The 25463-nt window shown below is 43.8% G+C and overlaps 1 protein-coding gene across 1 annotated transcript in view; it reads right to left on the bottom strand.

Annotated features, from left to right (window-relative positions):
* The window catches only part of crocc2 (ciliary rootlet coiled-coil, rootletin family member 2), a 292849-nt gene that overhangs the window by 207501 nt on the left and 59885 nt on the right, over positions 1-25463 (bottom strand). Inside the window, exons 4-6 of the mRNA XM_060833953.1 lie at positions 16973-17152; positions 6468-6551; positions 3025-3131 (exon numbers count right to left, since the gene is read on the bottom strand). Of these exons, the coding sequence (XP_060689936.1) occupies positions 3025-3131; positions 6468-6551; positions 16973-17152 (371 nt within the window). The remainder of the gene's footprint in view (positions 1-3024; positions 3132-6467; positions 6552-16972; positions 17153-25463) is intronic.

The following is a 25463-nucleotide window of genomic DNA, read 5'->3' as shown; positions in this document are numbered from 1 at the left end:
ACTGACTGGGACAGTGGGTCAGACACTGTCCTTCCACACTCTGGGACTGACTGGGACAGTGGGTCAGACACTGTCCTTTCACACTCTGGGACTGACTGGGACAGTGGGTCAGACACTGTCCTTTCACACTCTGGGACTGACTGGGACAGTGGGTCAGACGCTGTCCTTTCACACTCTGGGACTGACTGGGACAGTGGGTCAGACACTGTCCTTTCACACTCTGGGACTGACTGGGACAGTGGGTCAGACACTGTCCTTTCATACTCTGGGACTGACTGGGACAGTGGGTCAGACGCTGTCCTTTCACACTCTGGGACTGACTGGGACAGTGGGTCAGACGCTGTCCTTTCACACTCTGGGACTGACTGGGACAGTGGGTCAGACGCTGTCCTTTCACACTCTGGGACTGACTGGGACAGTGGGTCAGACGCTGTCCTTTCACACTCTGGGACTGACTGGGACAGTGGGTCAGACGCTGTCCTTTCACACTCTGGGACTGACTGGGACAGTGGGTCAGACACTGTCCTTTCACACTCTGGGACTGACTGGGACAGTGGGTCAGACACTGTCCTTTCACACTCTGGGACTGACTGGGACAGTGGGTCAGACACTGTCCTTTCACACTCTGGGACTGACTGGGACAGTGGGTCAGACACTGTCCTTTCACACTCTGGGACTGACTGGGACAGTAGGTCAGACACTATCCTTTCACACTCTGGGACTGACTGGGACAGTGGGTCAGACACTGTCCTTTCACACTCTGGGACTGACTGGGACAGTGGGTCAGACGCTGTCCTTTCACACTCTGGGACTGACTGGGACAGTGGGTCAGACACTGTCCTTTCACACTCTGGGACTGACTGGGACAGTGGGTCAGACGCTGTCCTTTCACACTCTGGGACTGACTGGGACAGTGGGTCAGACACTGTCCTTTCACACTCTGGGACTGACTGGGACAGTGGGTCAGACGCTGTCCTTTCACACTCTGGGACTGACTGGGACAGTGGGTCAGACGCTGTCCTTTCACACTCTGGGACTGACTGGGACAGTGGGTCAGACACTGTCCTTTCACACTCTGGGACTGACTGGGACAGTGGGTCAGACGCTGTCCTTTCACACTCTGGGACTGACTGGGACAGTGGGTCAGACGCTGTCCTTTCACACTCTGGTACTGACTGGGACAGTGGGTCAGACACTGTCCTTTCTCACTCTGGTACTGACTGGGACAGTGGGTCAGACACTGTCCTTTCACACTCTGGGACTGACTGGGACAGTGGGTCAGACACTGTCCTTTCACACTCTGGGACTGAGTGGGACAGTGGGTCAGACACTGTCCTTTCACACTCTGGGACTGACTGGGACAGTAGGTCAGACACTATCCTTTCACACTCTGGGACTGACTGGGACAGTGGGTCAGACACTGTCCTTTCACACTCTGGGACTGACTGGGACAGTGGGTCAGATACTGTCCTTTCACACTCTGGGACTGACTGGGACAGTGGGTCAGATACTGTCCTTTCACACTCTGGTACTGACTGGGACAGTGGGTCAGACACTGTCCTTTCTCACTCTGGTACTGACTGGGACAGTGGGTCAGACACTGTCCTTTCACACTCTGGGACTGACTGGGACAGTGGGTCAGACACTGTCCTTTCACACTCTGGGACTGACTGGGACAGTGGGTCAGACACTGTCCTTTCACACTCTGGGACTGACTGGGACAGTGGGTCAGACACTGTCCTTTCACACTCTGGGACTGACTGGGACAGTAGGTCAGACACTATCCTTTCACACTCTGGGACTGACTGGGACAGTGGGTCAGACACTGTCCTTTCACACTCTGGGACTGACTGGGACAGTGGGTCAGATACTGTCCTTTCACACTCTGGGACTGACTGGGACAGTGGGTCAGACACTGTCCTTTCACACTCTGGGACTGACTGGGACAGTGGGTCAGATACTGTCCTTTCACACTCTGGGACTGACTGGGACTGTGGGTCATACACTGTCATTTCATACTCTGGGACTGACTGGGACAGTGGGTCAGATACTGTCCTTTCACACTCTGGGACTGACTGGGACAGTGGGTCAGATACTGTCCTTTCACACTCTGGGACTGACTGGGACAGTGGGTCAGACACTGTCCTTTCACACTCTGGGACTGACTGGGACAGTGGGTCAGATACTGTCCTTTCACACTCTGGGACTGACTGGGACTGTGGGTCATACACTGTCATTTCATACTCTGGGACTGACTGGGACAGTGGGTCAGATACTGTCCTTTCACACTCTGGGACTGACTGGGACAGTGGGTCAGATACTGTCCTTTCACACTCTGGGACTGACTGGGACAGTGGGTCAGATACTGTCCTTCACACTCTGGGACTGACTGGGACTGTGGGTCATACACTGTCATTTCATACTCTGGGACTGACTGGGATGTTGGTCCGCATTAACCTTGCATTGCTGACAATTCAGATTTGGGTTTTTGGATGATACTTCTCAGTTCTCTTTTACTTTGTTACTACTCAGAGGATTCAAAGCTTCCTGTGAGAACGAGATTTGGCTGTGTAAATCCTGGTTCTGAAAGGACTTGGGCACATAGAGGCGTACTGCCTCAAAATTAATATTAAGCTCTTGGTAAATTACTACTCCTGCTAAGAGGACACAGAAGAAATGCATACTGATGCAAGTGTTGATCATCGGAGGTTGACAATGAAGTAACAATCAGATACAGTTTAGTTGAAGCTTAACCTCGTAAGTGCTCACTCTCTACCATGAGCTAAGCAGGTTTCATTTTACTGGAACATGTCCAAATTTCCTTCACTAAACCCCCTTATCTGGGAAGTACAGACCTCATTTGTGAAACATTCTCCTCTGCCTTCTCCCCAGTGTGTTTAAGATAGTGGGTTACTCCATCACAAGAGATTGGAAACACAACAAGCTAAGGATCAGGACTCCATATCACTGATTTGAGAGAGTTCCAGCTCCTGATGACAAAAATAAAGGATAAATGTTGCTCACCTCTGCTGCTCCTCCTCTAGGCGAATGAGGGTAGTCTCCAGTTCAGTGCTGTGCTCATACTCTGTTCTCCTCATGCGAGATTCCACTGCCTCTACATGGCTCTGTAACTGAATTTAATGGCAGTGCCCAACAACAGTGAGAAGAATGTCTGGATTTGGGAATGATGCTATTGACATGAATGAGAATGGAAGCAGCAAGAGGAGCCCCGATGCCACCTCAAGCCACAGTCATAATTCACATCTAGTCCAAGTGTTGTGCCTCATCTCACTATATTACAGCTGACATTCCCTACTAGACTCCAGGATCGGCTTCTTCGCACGATCTACTGAAGTTGTCTGTCTGTCGATCCATTGAGGATTGCTCTAAGTCAGGCCCTAGGACAGATTGCATACATTGAGATTTTTGAATCATCACTAGGGAAGACCAGCTGAGCTAGTTTCCCTTTGCCTTTTTCACATTCTTTGGATGCTGACTCCTACAAACAAGGTCAAAAAGCCCATTTGTCCTGACGATGAGGAAATGGGTGCAGTGGATGCTGTGCAAGGCAATGGTTCTAAAAAGGTTCAGTGTTGGAGACTGCATTAGGCACTACCCAATCTGATAATGACACAGACTTAGGGGGAGAACCAGGAAGTCTAGCTGCAGTCCATAAAATGTGGAGCTGTAAAAATCACAGCGAGTCAAGCAACATCAGGGGAGCAGAGAGTCAAAGTTTTGGGCATAAGCCCTTCATCAGACTCTTGGTGAAGGGTCCTGCCTGAAACTTGACTCTCCTGCTCCTCTGATGCTGCTTGACTCGCTGTGATTTTTCCAGCTCCACATTTTACGGACTCTGACTTTCCAGCATCTGCAGTCCTCACCAGCTCCAAGTCTAGCTCCAGGTCTTGATGTGTTCAGACTTGTCATCTGTGGCTCTAGTTAGTATTAAATAATTATGCCCAGATGTAGCGATTGCCATCATTCAGTCAACTATATCCTATTGATAAAATAAGGTCCTCTTTTTGTTACGATTCACTAGTGGTTTATCATCCACCATTATTAATTGAATAGGTCCCGAGACCTAATATGGAAGTGAGGATCAGTGGCAGCATTTTACAGCAAACACAAGCTGCCCAGGTTGGTGCTGTAACAGATGACAGTTTATGTCAGTGCCCGTGAATGAAAACCGCTTATTATTACAATTCCCTCACACTCTACTTTTGCAATCTTGTCCAGCATTAGTTGTTTGGTCTCCAAGTGCATCTCCCTTGACCTAAGTCTTTGGGTCCTGAAACCCGTTCAACAGAAATCCCCTCCATAATCATTTCACCTTAGCTATATTTCCAACTTGTCTTTAAAAACTATCAGGCTGCCTTTACTTGTGCTTTCAGTTACCTTACATCTTTACTTGATAATAAGAACATAAAGTCATAAAAAATAACAACAAGACTCGGCTGTTTATCCCATTGAATTATGGAGCAGGATGAAAACAATCAGGGATGATTTGACTGTAATCTTAACTTCAATTTTCCACCTACACCCGTTGCCTTCAACTCCCTTGTCAACAAAACCCTGTCTGATTCAGCTATGAATATATTCAATGATCCAGCCTCCACTGCGCTCTCTCAGAGAGAAATCCACAGACTAACAATCTTCGGAGAACAAAGTTAATACAATACAGGAGATCCTATCGTTTTAATCTGTTTCCAGTGGATCCAGAATACTACACGAGTGAGTATCTCCTCAGCAGGTCCCTTAACAAGTCTTCTCAAAACCTTTTATGTTTCAATAAGGTCGCCTCATTATAAACTTTTGAGGATAAACAGAAGCCTTCATTCCATGAATCAGCCTAGTGAACGGCTTTAGAAGTTTTCCAGTGCAAATATAACCTTCCTAAAGGAAGGAGATGAAAAGTGTGTGCGATTTTCTAGGTTCAGCTTGATCAGTGCCTTGACAAGCCTGGAAAAACGCACTGTCGTCCATCACTCTGCAGTCCTTTTCCCCTTTAAACATTATTCTGACATTTTTTTGTTTTCCCCACCAAAACGAATAACGCCTTTTCCCACATTATACTCCATCCACCTAAATATTAAACTACCTATACAATATATCCCTTTGTTGACTTCTTTTATTCTCCTTGCAATTGCTTTCCAAAATATTTTTGTATCAGCAGCAGATTTGGCTACGACATAATTAGTCCCTTCAACAATTCTGCAATCTCTATTCATATCTTGGATGAACATCCTTGCACTGATCCTTGCAGCACTCCATTAGTTAGAGTTTGGCTTTATAAAAATGACACATTTTTCCCTACTGCTTCCAGTAAGTTAACAATCTTCTATTAGTGCCGAATTATTACCTGCAAGACAGTGAGGACTTCTTTCGTGCAGTAAAGTGGAATTTGACTTGATGTCTTTTTGAATTCTAACTGCACAACATTTGCTGGTTATTCATCCTGTTTGTTACCCTCTCAAAAGAACTCCAATAAGCATGCAGCTCACACTGAAGCAGCTCCTGAAGTTCACAATATCAATAATGAAGTGTAAAAGAAATTTGCCGATATCAGACCAACTTTATGCTAAGCTGAAAAATCCCTCTATATTTTAAGTGCAGCAACAAAGCTGGGCGAAATGGGAAAGATGCAGCAAAAACTTTTTACACACGGGCTGGGCTAAACAAATAAGACAAGCACCTGTAGAGCTACTAGAGGGCTTCCATCTGGAGCTGAACTGAGGTGGATCTGCTAACTAACCCACTCAACATGAATGATGCACTGGCACATGACCTAGCAGACCAGGAAAGGGAGCCTGTATCACACAAGAGATGTGCAGCCGAAACTAAAGAAGGACTTCACTTGGTTCATAACCACAGTGTTTTGTAGCCAGGGTGAATTTAAAACTCAGACTCATCACCACACATACATACAGTGACTAGCTCAGTTAGAAGAGAAATCATTATAAACTTTGGAAATATACATACTGAGAAAAAAACAAAAAGACCAAAATGGAAACCAAAATAACTACGGACGCTCAAAATCAGAAACAAAAACAGAAATTGCTGGAAAAGCTCAGCTGGTTCGCAGCATCTGTAGAGACTAAGCTGAATTAATGGTTCAGGTTCAGAACTGAGGAAGGATCACTGGTCCCAAAGTTTTAATTCTGATTTTCTTTCCACAAATGCTGTCAGACCTGCTGAGCTTTTCCAGCAATTTTTGATTGCGTGTGCGTGCATGTGTGTAAAAGAACTGACTTCTTTTTTCTTACTCCATCCTTTTACGCCCTGCTCACTATCTCACTTCTTTTGCCCATCCCTCTTTTATACTATTTGTTCAGCTCACTCTTCCTCTCTGCCACATCGCGCACTCTGTTTGTCAGCTGTTTGCACTCTCGGTCTCTACTGTCACATGAAAAGGCCAAACCAAACGATCCAACCCAAGTGGCTTGGACTGAGTGATTCATACCCACCGACACTTTCTGCTGTTCCAACTCAGAGGTCTTCTCAAGCATCTGCTGTTCCAGCTCACCACATCTTTTCTTGTATTGCAGAACCTGAAAGGAGCAAGGGCAAGGAAGTCACCTTAGATCTCTGCACCTTTTGACAACGAACCTTTCTGTAAATCATAACTGCCAAGCAATGAATATTAAATTTGAATCATCTTATGGAGTACAATGACTACAGCATGGAACTGTAATGTAACAGAAGGCATATTTCAGGAAGGGAGAGGAGAATGGGAGAAAGTTCTAGAACAAAGTTCAATCTGCAAGGTATAATCCTAATTGAAAAATATGAGCTATTTTTGTTTGCTTTGTGATCTCACCAGCATGGACAGACAGATTTTGCATCATTGTAGGAGCCTGGAAATTTATGCATGTCATATCGGTAACATCCCAATTAGACACTCCTCTTGAGCAATCTCCACCACAGAACATGTGTCAGGAGTCTTGGAGGATATTACCCAAGGTCAGCTGACCTTTTCATGGTAAGGCCGATGTGGTGGGCACCCTTCTGGGTTTCTGATACCTGCTCCCAAATGGATCAGGTACCTGGCCGGAAAAATGAAGTTAGTCAATTGTTCTAAGTTTTCAATTACCCATGAGAGATTGGTGACTTGTTTGATTTAGTTTTATCACCCCATAAAGCCAACTTTCCAACTCCAGCTGAAACATGGGACAGAAGAGACTGCATGGCACTGTTTCAATGAGGAGCAAGGGAGTTCTCCCTGTTGTCCTACAAATATTAAATCACTCAATGAACATTGGATTATCTGGTCATCATCAATTTGCTATTTGTGATATCATGCTGAGTGCAAATTGGTGGCCCTTCCTGTATTACAACAGCCACAACAATTCAAAAAGCATCTTCATTGGTTGTAAGAACTTTTAGAATGTCCTGAGATTGTGACAGGAGCTTTAGAAAGGCAAGTCATTCATTTCCCTCCCCATCCCCCTACTCCCCTCCACAATTCACTGCAAAACAGTTGTAGTTAAAACTTAAATTGGGCAAATGTTCAACTTTTATATAAAAAATCTTTGATTACTAAACTTTCATAAACACATAGTCTGATTGCCAAGAAACGTTGGACCAATTTTTCTGTAAATTGAAGATAAAAATAGCGAATTAACCAACCCACGTGTTCAGGCCCCTTAATCATTCATTGCACGAGGAACAGGAAAACTGAAATGCACTCAATTATTAGATGTGAGCACGATTAGCCTCGTAACTGTGCTGCTGTGTCTCAATGACTTTTGCCTGGGGAATTGTTGGTGTTCGATATTCTGGCCATTAAAAGCTGGATAATCCGGAACATTCTTTGCTTGGATCAGTAGTTTGTGTGTTTTAACTATTATTCTTGGAGTAGGAATGCTGTGCAATGGGAAGTGGTTTGCCCTGTCAGTATTCTGTGTTTAGATCAGATCTTGCTTGGACCACATCTGAGTTTATCTGGAGTCATCTGTCCAAACAGAATTTGGATCCAAGCATTACATTATTTGGCCCAAATCTTGCAGCAGATTTAACTCTTCAAAAGACTTCAGCATGATTATCCTGAAAATGCCCTGCTATAGTAGCAAATTAGACTCTGGCCTTTTTACTGCACAGTGGTAGTGCAATCCAATTTTTGTTGACAGTTCAGCCTAAAAGTGTTCCATCAAACGTTTGAATGGATATGGCTCTAAAGGACAGTACTGCCTTTAATTCAACATTACTCACCAATGTTAATCAGATTCAACTTTCAGAAGGTTGTTGTGGGAAATGGAACAATTGCCACAAGACATTGGTGCAGTGGCATATTACTTGCAACCCACTTTATCTAACACTAGATACCTAAACCCGTAACTCATCCACTTCACAGCCATTTTCCTCACCTGGACGAGTGCATTTTTGGTTAGATCTCATCTACAAAGGAAGATGTTACATGCCCTATACCATTATTTTATCTGATCAAATATTGTGGATGCATCCTCTTCCTCCACTTCTATTTTTGGGATTTTTCTTTTGATAATTTGGTCCAAATCTAGCCTGAGACCCACTGTCAGATTTCATCTGCTTTACACTGAGCACTTCCTCATTAGGCAGGCCCAGACCTGTACACAGAGGGATTAATTTTCAAAGGTGACCTGGCTGGTGAGGAGCTAGCCTGTACTTCTACAGGTGCGGCTCTCTGCTAACAATGCAAAATGATATAATTATGTCTAGTGTTGTGCATTAAGATCCAGTTCTGTAATTGTCAACTCCCACCAATGTCTATCACATAATAAGTAGCCTCTATTCATAGAATTGATCCTCGGCTTTTCAATTGAGTTTTTGAAGTGCCAATTTCTTGCTTTTTCTCCATATCCTTGCACTCTATTCTTACCCAAATAATCATCCAAAGCTCTCTTGAATATCTCATTTAAGCATCATCACATTTCCAGGCAGTGTATTCCATAATCTAATTACTTGCTGCATGAAAATGTTTTTTATCCTCACATATCATTTGCTCCTTTTACAAATCACCAAGTCTGTGCCCTTTGGTTATTGTTCCTTTTACGAGTGGGAAGAGTTTCTCCTATCTACTCTGTCCAGCCTGCCCGTGACTTTGAAAACCTAAATCCAATTTCCTCTCAGCCTTTTTCTCGAAGGGAACAGTCTCAACTTCTTCAATCTGTCTTGGCAATTGAAATCTCTCTTCTTGTAAAATTACTTCTGCATTCTCTCCAATCCATTCACATCCATCCATTCCCATAATGTGGTATTGAGGTCAGGCAAGTGCCTTGTACAACTTCAACTTCACATCCTTATCAAACAAGCTGAGGACACTGTCTGTTGTACTTACTGCTGTCTTTACCTGTCCTGCCACATTCAAAGATCTGCGCACATATACACTCAGGCCCCTTTGCTCCACAACCTCATATTTCATTGGATCAACACAACTGGGGCTGCATTTGATGATGATGATGCAATTCCTGACATCAGGATGGGCTATCCTCATGGAACTGTGCAAAGTAAATTCCTGTCATTCAGTTTAATTTAGTGGGGAGGGAATGGCAGGACATCAGGTCAGAAATGACATTGGTTGGGAGTCATGCAATTCAGACAGACTACAACTTTCCAATGTGGCTGTCGAACTTTAAAGGGGAGACCAGTGTTTCGAACCTCAAGACCTTAAACCACAAAAACAATAGTTCACAAAGATAATAGTGGATGTTGAATCTGTCTCATTTGTTGCATCATGTCACCCAGATAGGAGATATATCTTCAAGGGACATTCTCATATTATCATCACCATATCTTGTACAAATAATATAAAGGTCTCAGTCTCCATCTTCCTGAGTCCTCTTGCAGCATAACACGCTGAGGGAAACATGTTAAGGTACACACAATATATATAGTTGAGTCCATGTGAGACAAGTGCTTGTGAATGTAGTGCACATATGTAGACAGGTAAAAAATGAGGTCTGCAGATGCTGGAGATCACAGTTGAAAATGCGTTGCTGGTTAAAGCACAGCAGGTCAGGCAGCATCCAAGGAATAGGAAATTCGACGTTTCGGGCATAAGCCCTTCATCAGGACCGAAACGTCGAATTTCCTATTCCTTGGATGCTGCCTGACCTGCTGTGCTTTAACCAGCAACGCATTTTCACATATGTAGACAGCAGATGCAAAACTAAAACTCATTGAATTCTTCAGTAATGCATGACCTGTGTCTCATTTGTATATTACAGAAGGTAATGTAAGTATCACACCATGACAATTGAAGATAATCAGCTATCATGCCATACCACTTTATCGCTCACTTATAATATCTTGCTCTATGGTCAGATGCAAAGTAAGGAGAAATGCCAAAGATGTGGAAGGAATTGGCCAACTTAGTCTCTAAAGAGTCTTAAAACGGTTCATCAGTGAGCAAATTAGGAGTAAGTATGTCAAATTCCAGAGATACATGAAGGAGAGTGGTCTAAAAGACAGAAGTATGGCTTAATTATAGAAAATAGGAATGGTTTTGGAAATTCCAAAGTGTGGGATTGTTTAACTTAAAAAAAAATCTCCTATCTCCATATGCTCTTCCAGCCTCCTAAACATTATTTCTCTAATTTCCTATCCCTTCATCACAGTGATTGTGGCAGATATATCTCAATAGTGAATCCTTTATAAAACTTTACTTCTCTCACACCTCCATTTTTTAAAATCTGTAATTCTAACTTAATGCCTCCATAATATATCCCTGTCGTATATTCTGGAAATCTATCTCCATGATATTCTCCTGCAGGGAACCTTTTTGAGAGCTTGGGCCAAATTTAGCTCGTGAGACTCGGAGCTCGTAACCACACTGACTCTTATTTTTCCACAATCCCCTGTACAGTGCAGATTTATTTTGTTACGCAGTGAGGAGGTTATCCCCACAGAGCCTCAACCTGGATCTCAGCTTGTGGAAGCAGCACAAGAACTCATTGTTCGAGAGCAAACCGTAATCCCTGTTGAGTTGTGCCACAGCATCAGCTGGCGAGTTAATGAAGGTTGCATTTGGATCAGATTGGATCAAGCTAGACGAAATCCAGATCAATTCGATTCCTTTTGAAAATAAGCAAAATTAAAATGTAGCAGTTGTTTATTGCACAATCAGGATTGTTTGAAATGTTTTCAGTTCTTTTAGGCATTTAAACCATTTTAACCTGGCCCCACCATGGCTTATCAGCTGACTAAAAGTAACCTCTTTTCATATCATGGGAGTCTTCTTTGCCAACAAGAGTCCAATCGCTGGCACTCGCATCTGGCAGCTTCATTTTATAGTAATGAATACTTGGAACAATTTGAACCTTGGATCACAATAAAAACCATTTGAATTTTTGGATGGTTCCCTTTAGGATTCAGTACAAACTGACTTGAGAACTTAGGTAAAGTGTGTTTTGGAGGAACATGTAAGGAGGCTCTTAGAGAGACTGGGATTTTTGTCCTGAGTGACTGCTAAGGGAAGACTTGATTAAAGAGTGTACAAATCAAGAACTTCATACAGTAAAATGGGAATTAATCTTTTCCATTCAAGAGGCAGTGACTTTATAGAAGTTTATAAAATTATGAGGGGCATGGGATGGGGTACATGGCTGGGTGGCACGATGGCTCAGAGGTGAGCACTGCTGCCTTGCAGCACCAGGGACCCAGGTTTGATTCCCACCTCAGGCAACTGTCTGTGTGGAGTTTGCACATTCTCCCCGTGTCTGTGTGGGTTTCCTTTCGATGCTCCAGTTTCCTCCCACACTCCAAAGATGTGCAGGTCAGGTGAATTGGCCATGCTAAATTGCCAAGTTAGGAGTAAATATACTCTTCAGAGGGTCAGTGTGGACTTGTTGGGCTGAAGGGCCTGTTTCCATTCTGTAGGGAATCTAATCTAAATAAACAAGATTTTCTCTGGGGTGGGCGAGTCCAGAACTGGACGGCATAGGTTTAGGGTGAGAGGGGAAAGATTTGAAAGGGACCTAAGGGGCAACTTTTTCATGCAGAGGTGGTGCAAGTACAGAATGAGCTGCCAGAGGAACTGTTGGAGGTTGGTACAATTACAACATTTAAAAGGTGTATATGAATAGCAAAGGTTTACAGATATATGGGCCAAGTGCTGGCAAATGGGATTAGATTAATTGAGTATATCTGGTCAACAAAGATGAGTTGGACTGAAGTGTCTGTTTCCATGCTGTACATTCCTATGACTCCTCTGACTGTATGTCAGCAAACACGGGACACAGACTTAAGACACTTACTTAAAGGACCAGTGGGAAGATAAGAACTTTTTTTTGTACAACGTGTTACTCCAATCTGGAATGCACTAAATCTGTTCTGCTACCTTTCAAATAATGTTAATTTTTTTTAAAAGGATTTGCATGTTCACTTCAATAAATATTTTTCAGCACTGTGGGGAGAAAATGGGAAATAGATCTTACTGGAGCGTTTTTTTTTAAGAATTAAACTTTCTGGGAGCTCACATAGGCATTGTAGGGTGAATGGCCTCCAAGTTGGACTGTATCATTCTATGAACCCACTAACTATATTACCCAATGACCAAATAACTCGGATGTCAATACTCAATTCCAACTACTATGACCGTAGATCCCAAGCCCATACGAATACAACACTTTCTTGTTTTTGTCGGTGTCAAGTTTCTCATTAATAGCCAAAGGTTTGAGCAGTTGATAAAGAAGGTGTTGGAGATGTTGCCATAGAGAATGCAGCAGTTAAGATGACTGACAATTAAATGTTTTGTTAAATTTTCGACAGGCAAGTCCACAGTCACAAAGATGTGCGGGTCAGGTGAATTGGCCAAGCTAAATTGCCCGTAGTGTTAGGTAAGGGGTAAATGTAGGGGTATGGGTGGGTTGCGCTTCGGCGGGTCGGTGTGGACTTGTTGGGCTGAAGGGCCTGTTTCCACACTGTAAGTCTAATCTAATCTAATCTAATCTAAACTCTGACTATCCAAAGAATTGTCCAGAGGAGTGAATGAGAGATTGGTTGCCTCCTATTTTGTTGAGTGGAAATCAGTGCAGTGGGTATATACATATGTTCTGTCCATAAAAATCATAGCCCTTTGAATTAATATAGGGAACTTCCAGTATGGTAAGTGCACCACAATGACAGCATGACAGACAAATGGAAATTAGGAAGAACTATGTTGTCAACCACAGTCAGGACTATTTAGTAAATTTTGCCTAATTGTAGAGTCGCATCTACTGTTAGACACATACTGCTGTGAGTTTAGCAAGGTTAGGTTGGTTGTGTATGGTCAATACACTATTTGCTATGAGCAGTCAAAGAGATGTGGTATTTGACACTATCTGGATAATGTCCATCCTGATCAGATCATTTCTCACTGTATACTGCACAAACCTATGAACCTTGGTCATGAAGGTTACTCAGTGCAGCTTGGATTACACTGGAAGGGCAAAGCATCTCATTGTGAGCAGCAGGTGAAGTTAGTTGTTTCACCCTGTTAATATGAAGCAGAAACACAAGTAATTTTCACCACTTACAAGCTAACACTACTAAGCCAGAATTACATTCTGCCTATCAGTCAAACGAGTAACGTAGTATATATATTTTAGCATCAATGTGATACCAGGTATATAGGCTGTATGCTCACTAATTGGTGATTCATTAAGCTTCAACATAAGTTTTCAGAAGTATTCATTTCTGTAATACCAACTGTCTATTTCTCAAGACCAACTTCTGTTTCACAAAGGAGTAAATCATTCCAAACCTATGTCAGAATGTGGTCACATTTATCTAAAATTCAAGTCCCAAAATAATTCTATGTTTTAATTTGAGGGAGGCAGTGGTTGGGGGTGAGGAAAGAGACCCCTTCACACAACTAGTGTTCACTGAGGTATTCAGTGTAAGGGGATGCCAGGATTTGATCATACTGCCAATAAAAATTCAGTAAGCTCATTGGTGTTGTCCAAGAAAAGGAAGGGTTTGGAGGGATATGGGCCAGGGGCTGGCAGGTGGGACTAGATTGGGTTGGAATATCTGGTCGGCATGGATGGGTTGGACTGAAGGGTCTGTTTCCATGCTGTACCTCTCAGTGACACTATGACTGTAAGTAGGAATCAGGTCCCACACTTCCATTACGCTGCCCGCACACTTGTACAACAGGCAGTTACAGCTCACAACATCTCTCCCACATTTGCTTTCGTTCCTTTACAATCGTTGTAACACCTCAGATGGTACCTTCTCCTGCAGCTCAGACATTCTACACCTACTGCTCTTATCACACCTCCAACTTTCACTTGTCCGTGCCTTACATCTTGCCCAAAAAAGTCGACTCAACTGGGGACAACTGATATTGAGTATAAAAGGCATGGGTTTTATGAGTAATTTTAAACATCTAAAAGCCCACTGGAAAGAATGGAGTGTGATAAAGAGAGGGCAAGTTGTCGGTATGGTTCTGTACAACACTGAACAAATGAAAAACTAGAAGGACGTGCACCCAGGCAAACAAGGTCAAGTACAACTTAAAGAAAGCTCAGTGTGGAGAGATGACGTCAGGAAAGTGTGGGAGGTGATGGCGAGTTCACCAAATTATTAATCCAGAGGCCCAGGCTCATGTCCTTGGGACAAGGGTTCAAATGCCACCATGGCAGCTGGTGGGACTTAAAATCAATTCTTCAGTCTGGAATGTCAGAAGATGATCTCAGTAATGGTGATTATTACTGACTACTATCATTTTCCTGTTCTCAGAACTCATCTGATTCACCAGCGTCCTTTAGAAAAGGAAATGTAACATCTTTACCATTTCTTAGAACTCTTGGGCCTGCAGTAATGTGGATGAGCTTTAGCTTCCTTAAAATGGATCAGCAACAAATGATGGTCCTTCCAGTGACACCCACAGAACAAAAAAAAACTAATGCATTAGTTCATACAAAATGTGGATAATTGTGCTAGTAATGGACTCAATGGGAAAAATGGCCACATTCTGTGTAGTAATGACTTGATGTTTTTAATGAGAAAAGTTTGCATTCTAAGTCAGTGGACTACGACAGATAGTACCAAGCCGTTGAAAGATAGCAAGTTTTGTGAAAATTTGTAGCTCAGGTTGAGATTTTGGATACAGGTTTGCTCGCTGAGCTGGAAGGTTCTTTTTCAGACGTTTTGTTACCATACTAGGTGACATCTTCAGTGAGCCTCTTGATGAAGCACTGGTGGCATGGCCTGCTTTCAATTTATGTGTTTAGGTTCCCTTGAGTTGGTGATGTCATTTCCTGTTCTTTTTCTCAGGGGATGATAAATGGGATCCAAGTCAATGTGTTTGTTGATAGAGTTCTGGTTGGAGTGCCATGCTTCTAGGAATTCTTGTGTGTGTCTCTGTTTGGTTTGTCCTCGGATGGATGCGTGGTCCCAGTCAAAGTGGTGTCCTTCCTCAACTTTATGTAAGGATACTAGTGAGAGTGGGTCATGTCTTTTTGTGGCCAGTTCTTCATGTATCCTGGTGGCTAATTTTCTGCCTGTTTGTCCAATGCAGTGTTTGTTACAGTCTTGCACAGTATTTTGTAAATGACATTAGTTTTGCTTGTTGCCTGTATAGGGTCTTTCAAGTTCAGTAGCTGCTGTTTTAGTGTGTTGGTGGGTTTGTGGGTTACCATGATGCCAAGAGGTCTGAGTAGTCCAGCAGTCATTTCCGAGATGTCTTTGATGTAGGGGAGAGTGGCTAAGGTTTCTGGACGTGTTCTGTATGCTTTTTAGATGCTCAAGGACAGATCACAAGACACTCTGAGCATATGGCGGTAATATTAAAGGAATACCATGCATCAGTTATACTCTTTAAGATTTCCTAAGAACAAGTTTTGGAAGTAACCTTAAGAAAGCTTGTGAGTTGCTGAAGATCTATTTTGGGCAGAAGAAGCCCCTACCTCAGCCATACTGGTGAAATAGTGGTAGAGCAGAAATACTGCAAGCTGCATTTCAATTCATCAGTGTTGGGATGGGATTAAGGTCTGGTCCAACAGCTGAAGAGATAGTGAGTGCATGTATTGCATTCTCTAGGGTGATATATGTCTCCTGTGGTGGGCGTTCTCAGGATCCTGGACCCTGGGTTTTTTTTGGGTGGTATGGCTGAGGGGATAGAAGACGCACCTCCAAGAGCTGCCAACCCACTGAGGATGCTGCCAGTAATGCACTGGAGGGAGAGGCTGAGCATTGGCAAAACACGCAGTCTTTGGGTGAGTGAAGATTGAGGATCAAGGGGTGAGGAAAATTGCCAGTGGGAAGGGCATCAGCAGCGGGGCAAGTGACACCCTCCCTTCCTGGTCCTTGAAATGAAGGGTTCCCTTCCACCACATCCATCCTCCCACCTTCAAGACTAGAATCCCGCAATGCAAACTCAACGGGCTTCCTGCACGGTTATCCCAGCATTTGCCACAGGGTGGATAACAGTGGCATCAGACTGCCTTGTGGCCCTTCATGGCATAATTAAGAACATCAACTGGCAGCAGTTCAGGAAGGCCAATTACAAGCCTTCTCACCAGACACTGAAATTGGGATAGAGGTGAGAAACCAGCAGGGTCCGATTAAAACCCCAAACTCACCTGAGCAAAAGGCATTAAATCCTGCCCTACCATTAGAGTTCTGTCTGAAATTCACCCCGCTCCGGCTGACACCCCTGCCTCACCCGGAATTAAGATGGCATTGTATTCTAATGATTTGCACAATTGCCAACCTTCTTTTCACTAAGCCTATGTTCCGTTCCCACATTTCTGAATGCAGCTTTCACTGTTGATGGTTGCTATAAACAAGAGACCACACAGCGGCATAAAGACTACTGCCAGGGTCTGGTTTCTTGGGACTAATTCCAAATGTCTTGCTGCACACACGCCTTTTCTCACAAGCCCACTTGCCAATTTCTCTGCAGTTTGACAAGATTCATGCCTCTCTCACTCTCTCCATTCCAACGTCCGCTTTCTGATTTGAGAGTCTACTTTCGATTGCAAAGTGCAATCTGTTCTCTTCCTACCTTGACCTGAAGCTTTTGTACAAGTTGAGCCTGACGCTGTTGTCCATCTTGATATGCCTGAAGCTTTCGCCGATAAACCCTTTCTTCATCCTCAAATTGGCGGCGAAGATCTGACACAGCCTTTGACTCAGCCCCCTTTTGCTCCCATTCAGAAACCTCCACCTTGAGTGATTGCTCTAACTAGTGGAAAGGAACACAGAAAATACAATTAGGCCCAAGGACTACCAAAGAACATCATAACAGCTAAGTGAAATTATTAATCACTATGTACCACGTGGCATGATAGTATGTGGTGACATTTATCTTCCTTAGATCTGCTGCCTGCATGTTGCTCCGGTGAACTACTGTCTGCTGTACAGGTAACTGCCTCCTTACTAGTTAGCCAAGCATTGAGTCTCACTTCAGTTCATCTGCCACTGTTGGACAATCACCTTTTATGATCTATTTGCAGAGAGAACGACGTATTTTTACAGAGTCTTCAACTTCAATCTGCTTTACAAAATTATCACTGTCATAATGCAGCAAACACAGGTATCAATTTGCATAGAGCCAGACCCAACAAGTTACAATAAATATCCAGACTACATGTCAAGGCATAAAAGTACTGGCTAGGAAACTGGGAGATCTCGCCTGCTTCCTTCCAAACAGTACAGAATCTTTTACATCCACTTGACGTCACATACTGAAAGGACTGCCACTCTGGCTGCGCATGACTCCCTCAGAAATGCACTGAAGTGTCAACCTGATGTTCCCGAGTGGGTTTAATTTCTCAAGGCTGTAAAGTGGACACCTTAACAAACAGCACTCAGCTCATGAATACTCCTCTTGCTCTGCTGTTAATTCATTATCTGCCAACGCTTGGTGAAATAGTGTGAAAGGATAGAATATCCTGAGCCTAAGCTGACGCTGAACATGTTGTATCAGAGCCATCCAGTTCCCCAGGGTACGTGCGTCATTCCCTTTCACACACTAACAGGGACTGAAGACATTAGAGCATTTTTAACACTTTGTGGAAAACGGATATTTAAAATTGTACTCTGGATTAACCCAATAATGTTGTATTCCCTTCCAAAAACTAAATAAATACCACTTTTTCTGAGTTGTTAACAGTTAGAGTCAAGGAGTCCTACAACACGGAGACAGGCCCTTTGGCTCAAACTGGTCCATGCCGACCAAGATGTCCGTTCACACTAATCCCATTTTCCTGCACTTGGCCCATATCCTTCTAAACCTTTTCTATCCATGTATTTGTCCAAATGCCTTTTAAGTGTTGTTAATGCACCCACCTCAACAACTTCCGCTGCCAGTTCATTCCATACATGTACCACTCTCTGTATAAAAAAAGTTGCCCTTCAGGTTCCCTTTTGTTCTTTCCCCCCCGAATCTTAAACTGATGCCCTCTAGTCCTCGATTCCCCCAACCCTGGGGAAAAGACTGAGTGCATTCACCTTATCCATGCCTCTCATGATCCTATATATCTTGAGAAAGTCACCCCTCAGTCTTCTCCACTCTAAAGAAAAACGTTCTAGTTCATCCAACCTCTCCTTATAACGCAATCCCTTGAATCCTGACAACGTCTTCGTAAATTTCGTCTGCACTGTTCCAGTCTAATAACATTCTTCCTATAGCAAGATGACCAAAACCAAGTGCAGCCTCAGCAAAGTCTTGTGCAACTGCAATATAACTTCCCAACGAAAAGTCACCGCACTCAAAACATTAACTCTGCTTTCTTGCCAGAGATTCTGCCAGACTTGCTGAATTTATCCAGCAATTTCTGTTTTTGTTTCAGACTCACCCGACATAGCTTCCCAACTGAAGTTTCCTCCTTTGAGTTTTGAATCCATCCAGGGTCACAGGTGATGTATAGCGTTCCTCAGCCAACTGTTCTCACTGCATCTTGAGATCCACACTCAGTGCCATGCACCACCATATACAGATGCCTGACCTCTGTTTTCATTGGCACTGCCTCACACTATTCCAGGGTTACCCTGCTCCACCTCACAGTTTCACTCCATTTGCTAGCTTCTTCGATTTTCTAACAAGAAACATTTTCCATTCCTTTCAGGCATTAAGGATTGCAAGGTTCAACAGCTCAGAGATACTCATAGTGTTCTAGCATCTTCCTCCCCTCCCCTCTCTCTGTCTCCATCCTTTCTCCTAACCCCACCTCTTGTCGAGTATTTACTATCGTTTCTGACCTTTCACTCTCGGACCATTCTCTGTGCTCAAAGATTTCCATTTCATCCCTTTCCACCACAACCTCAATGAATTTCGGACATGACATTTTGGGTTGTACTCTCCCTCTGTTGCGTCTACTTTCCTGCCCATTCCTTTGGGCAGGAGTCCTCTCCCCACCCCATAAAATCCTTAACCCACCTTCAATGCCCTCCCTCCATCTGGCCCCCTCCCACCGGCCGTTAACCTGCACTCGACCCTGTTCATTAAGAACTGTCGACACAACATTGTCGCCTTAATTTCTCTCACCACTGTCGCTTATTCAAACCTATTTCCTTCTGAACTGACTGCACTCCAGAATTTGTAATCAGGTCTGCAGACACAGGAGGTGCTGCTGGTGCCTGGTGTACTGACCTCTACATTGCAGAGACTGAGCACCAGCCTATCTCCTCCTTGACCATGATCACCCCAAGGAAACCCAGGCTATTGCGTCCACAACAGTCACTAATTTCACTTTAGCTGGAGACCTCCAAGCTTATCGACACTCAGCCCATACAGCCTGCTTTGACCTTCCTCCCAAACCCCACAAACAGGACTGCCGGGGCAGACCAATGTTTCTGCCCACTCCTGTGTTATAAATGCTTCTTCCTCCCTTAACTCAATTTTTTATTCTCTCTTTATCCAGTCCCTTTCCACTTAAATCCATGATTCTTCTTTACGTCAGTTTCAGAATTTCCAGTTTGAATCATGGAATCCCTACCGTGCAGAAGCTGGTCATTCGGCCCATTGAGTCCGCACTGATCCTCTGAAGAGCACCCACTCTGACCCAGGCCCGCCACCATATTCCCACATTTAACATGGCTAATCTGCCTAGTCTACACATCCCTGAACAGTATGGACTGTGGGAGGAAACCGGCGCACCCGGAGGAAACCCACGCAGACACATTGAAAATGTGCAAACTCACCTGGTCCATTTCTGATGCCTGCTAGTCATTTTGCAATTTTTATTTTTAACTGTGCTCTCACCTGCATGCCTTGGACAAGTTTAACAGAGTCTTTGACCGACATCTCAGCTCTTAATGTTCTATTGTTGACTTTGTTGCATTCACAACCATTAATTATTACTCCCTTTTTTCTGCCTACCTGCAGCTTGCCTTGGCTGTCATCTATACTCCAAGGGGATAACCGACAAAGGATTCTACAAGAAGCAAGCTTTATTAGATTAGATGAGATTAGATTACTTACAGTGTGGAAACAGGCCCTTCGGCCCAGCAAGTCCACACCGACACGCCGAAGCGCAACCCACCCATACCCCTAACCTAACACTACTGGCAATTTAGCATGACCAATTCACCTGACCCGCACATCTTTGGACTGTGGGAGGAAACCGGAGCACCCGGAGGAAACCCACGCAGACACGGGGAGAACGTGCAAACTCCACACAGTCAGTCGCCTGAGGCGGGAAATGAACCCGGGTCTCTGGCGCTGTGAGGCAGCAGTGCTAACCACTGTGCCACCGTGCTGCCCATATTTCAGATAATGTAAGCCAGGGTGTGTGTAGTTCCATTTGGTGTTTTTTTACACTGTAAAATGTCGTGTTTCCACAATATCTTTCAAATCCAAAAATAAGTATCACAATTGATGTTAACATATATACCCACACATACAGACTTTTATGTCTAATTTGTTGGACTCCAGGAAACATGGAAAATCTGCCTGGGAAGCACCTTCTATAGACAATAACATTTACCGCATAAAGATTTGTGCCTTAATGTACCTTTCCAGCACACTGCATTACAGCACTGCATCACCAGTCTTACTGGTGAAAGGACCGGTATATCTAGTCCAATGACCAGAGGTACTGGTTTCAGGATCAGTATCGAATACTGGTCTTAATTCGTACAGTATATTGGCCTTTCACTGTCCACTATAACTGTTTATACCCTCGGAAGCATCAGAGAATGTTCTAAGGGAAAAACAAAGAACTGGTATCACTCCATGCAAAAAGTGAAGACTTTAGCAATGTTAGTACGAGGTCAAAGGTTGTGGATCAGACACAGAAAGTGCAAAGGCACAATCTTTAAACTGAACAGCGGTAATTCTGTCTCATTCAAAGCCCATGTTGAATGTTCAGGGCAATTAGAAAAGCACTGACACCAAGAGAGACTGCAAAAACAAGTAAGCTTGCAGGTCACAAGCTCTGGGATGACCACCAGAAGACTAACGCGATTGCCTCTCAGAATGGTGATTGGGTCAGTGAACTGATTGGAGGCCATTGTCTTTCATCAATGAACAAGGGTAGGGAGAGCTGGAAAGCTACCATGAGGGCTTAACCTGTGAGGTATGCACTTTGGAAGGACATGGGGGTAATGTAAATAGAGAATAATTGCTTCAAACGGGGAGTATTGCTCTGCAGAGTCAGGGAGAATTGATAGCCAAAGAAACTACAGGGCCTTCGGTGAGGGACAAAGTTGAGGGGGAGGGGTGGGGGAGGGGGTGGCGCTGAGACAAATGCAAACAGTCAGCTCATCCTCAGCAGGCAGGTTGTTAACAGGAAACAGCTGGTGCTGGACTACAACAATCTGATTCTCTGTGAGTGCCAGGGCGGGGTGGGGGGAGTGCTGCGGAAAAGGCGCAGTGAGGCAGAGGGCTTGATTAACTCTTATTCCTCAAAAACAAACATTCTTTTGTGTTTAATCTTCGCTTGTCGGGCAGATAATATTTCACAACACTGCCTCCACTGTTTTAATTGTTCAAAATGTCCCTGTGCTGCCGTAATTACTCTACCATGTCAGCTGCTTTATATCATTGTAATAATCTTTATTTGGTTCCAGTGGCGATTAAAACCAGACCCTATCAATCCAATGCTACTGAAATGCCTCCTTGCCTCTGGGAGTTCACGGGTTTAAAACTCATTACTTCTTCCATCAATCCTGCCAAGGCCAAGCAAGACCTACAGCTATAAATACACCCATCAAGAGCTCCTTTTCTGGTGGTGCCCCTTTTACTGCAAGAATTGCCCCTGAGCCTTGCTCACTGTGTTACCCCACCTTCCCTATCCAAGGCAGCTCATTGTCGCTACACAGTGCTCACCCTATGGTGGCATAGTTGCAAGACTAAACTTGGCACATAGGGTCAAACTCTCATTGTGCCATGAGGATGCATATTACATCTTTTTTTCCTGTTGGATAATTTCTGCATTGAAAGAACTGGTTGAGGAATTTTCTGAAATGATGTAATTGGACGTTTCGGTAATTGTTATAATACAAGGTTTTCCATTGTAACCTTTACTTGCAAATATTTATTTTACCCCCTGCATCAGGTTGTGTTTTAACCCACTTGATTCAAGTTGATTTCATTTTCTCCTCCCTTCTGGTTTCTTTCTCCTCTTCCTCCTAAAATGTTGATGTCTTAGGGGTGTCATGGCTTCCAGTTGTTGTCAGGCATGTCCACATGTATGTACAAGGTTATGTAATTAAGACAAGCATACTATTCCACTGTGGAAGACATCAGAGTCAGATCCTGCAGTCACTCTGAGATTAAGCCTCACACATATACAGGCTAATCAATGGTGAGCAACTGTGACTAGTTTATCTCTCCAACCTTGGGGGTGCTCCTATGAGAATTGTGACTGCCTTACTATGATATCCAGCACAGCACAAACTACTCATTGAAACTGGAACTTTCCAGTATGACTTTGAAGGCAAACTGCACCCAAAAAACCCAGAAAATCCAGACTGCTAGTTCCAAATGTAAAAAGACAATACAACGCAAATCACAACTCCAGGACGTCTTAAAGAAAGTCTCTGTCAGCAATGACGTATCACTGAAATGCAGTCACTGCTACGATGTGAGAATTATGGTGGCAAGTTTGTACACAGCAAGATCCACAAACAACGCCAAGGAAGAAAGATGGGGTCTCAGTTGGTCTCATTTGAAAGATGTCATAACCAACAGCTCAAAGTAATTTTGATAAGTGCACATTACCAGCAACACCTGTCCTCTGACTGCATCAGCGGGAACATAGGGTGACCTGCCAGTATGTTTCTCACCATCGACCTTGCTTGAGATTTCCCGATGTGTGGGGCCAATGGGACCACATCCTAAACTAACCAACAACGCACAAGAAAGTCAATTGGATGCTGGGATCAGGGTTATTCTCACCAAATCACCGACTGAATGCCAGAGTAAGAGAAGATTAGATTACTTACAGTGTGGAAACAGGCCCTTCAGCCCAACAAGTCCACACCGACCCGCCAAAGCACAACTCACCCAGACCCATTCCCCTATATTTACCCCTTCACCTGATACTACGGGCAATTTACCATGGCCAATTCACCAAACCTGCACATTTTTTTGGATTGTGGGAGGAAACCGGAGCAAACCCACGCAGACACGGGGACAATGTGCAAACTCCACACAGTCAGTCGCCTGAGTCGGGAATTGAACCCGGATCTCTGGCACTGTGAGACAGCAGTGCTAACCAGTGTGCCACTGATGCCTTCTTAAGTTTTCTAACTTGGTGAAACTCAGCTGGTGGGAAATCTCTCCCACTGTTTCTGCAGGTGTCACAAAAGGTTTATAAAAATTAATTCGCAAAATGCCCAAACTACCCAATTTTCAGCCCCAGGGTGACAGGAGGTACAGACCAGGTATATATGTACCTAACAAACGTGTCAGTTAGCTCAGCTGGCTGGTCTGTGAATATAGAGGGACACAAACAACATGGGTTCAATTCCCTCACTGGTTGATATGATTTGAGATGCCAGTGTTGGACTGGGGTGTACAACTTTGTACTCACTGGTTGACGTTACCATGTAGGTCAAGGTCCTTCCTTGTCAACCCCTTGCCTCCCCTGAGACATGGTGACCTTCAGGTTAAATTCACCACCAGTCTATTTCCAATGAAAGAGCAGTCATATGGTTCTCTGAGACTATGGTTATTTTACTTCACAAGAATTTACTATTTATTATACATCGTTTGATTCTTGTCACAGGTCAATAGTTAAACTAAGCAAATCCTACAAATTGAAACTAAACACCCCTAATAAACTCTCCCTGATACGTACAGATACAGAAAGATGGGCAAACTGGAAAAAGAGTTCCATTGTATCTGTTTGCATGGGATGTCCTTGCTGATCCAAAGAGTACCCTCCAACCTGGACTTTTGGAATGCTTCCACTGGTTTGTAAGAGAATAGGATGGCGGTTTCACTCAAGAAAGGTCTCTGACTTATCCGATTCAAACTCACAACTTGCAGCAACAACTGAGGTCAAGATAAGCTGATTTTCTTCCATTTTAAAGTGGCTGACTGGACAGACTGAGAATTAAGTCAAAGAGTGTGATGCTGGAAAAGCACAGCCAGTCAGGCAGCATTCGAGGAGCAGGAGAGTCAACATTTCGAGCATAAGCTCTTCATCAGGAATGAAGAGCTTATGCTTGAAACATTGACTTTCCTGCTCCTCGGATGCTGCCTGACTGGCTGTACTTTTTCAACAACACACTCTTTGTCGTTGATCTCCAGCATCTGCAGTCTTCACTTTCTCCTAGACTGAGAACTAAGACTATTCAGTTGCTCGTCAACTGATTTGCTGGTTCTCTTGCTGTTCAGCTACCTGACAACTGATCACTTTGTTGTTGGCAAGCTGAGAGCCCTTTGTTATTAATAATTAGTCTCAATACAATGACCTCCTTCAGTCCCCTCTACCCCTTGAGAACATTCTGCACCCTCTCTGAGACATCCTTGATCCTAGCATTAGGGAAGCAACACACCATTCTGATATTTCATTGCTGGCCACAGAAACGTCTGTCTGTACCTACTACTAGAGAGTCCTCTTGAACAATCGATCACTTGGAACCTAATGTACCTCTCATTACCTTAAAGCCAGTTTCAATACCAGAAACTTAGCTATTCATTCCCCTGAGAATCCATCACCCCCTACATTTTCCAAAACAACATACTTGTTTGAAATAGGTATATCCACAGAAGACTCCTGCCCTAGCTGCCTACCTCTCTTACCTTTCCTGGAGTTAACCCATCTATGTGACTATATCTGCAACTTTTCCCCCTTCCTATATCTGCCATCCATCACACCCCCTTGCTCTTGTAAATTCCTCATTACTTCTAACTGTCTCTCCAACCGCTCCATCCGATCTGATAGGATTCACAACCAACGGCATTTATTGCAGATATAATCCTCAGTAACATGTAAACTTTCCCTGAATTCCCTCATCTGACATGAGGAACATTTCACTCTACTAAGGACCATTTTTGCATCTTTCAATCCATAGACCCAAAAAATAGCACCATCTTATTC

The sequence above is a fragment of the Hemiscyllium ocellatum genome, chromosome 13 (genome assembly GCF_020745735.1).
Source record: "Hemiscyllium ocellatum isolate sHemOce1 chromosome 13, sHemOce1.pat.X.cur, whole genome shotgun sequence".
NCBI lineage: Eukaryota > Metazoa > Chordata > Chondrichthyes > Orectolobiformes > Hemiscylliidae > Hemiscyllium > Hemiscyllium ocellatum.
Note: the sequence above shows the minus strand (reverse complement) of the source record. Positions and strands in the feature narration are given on the sequence as shown.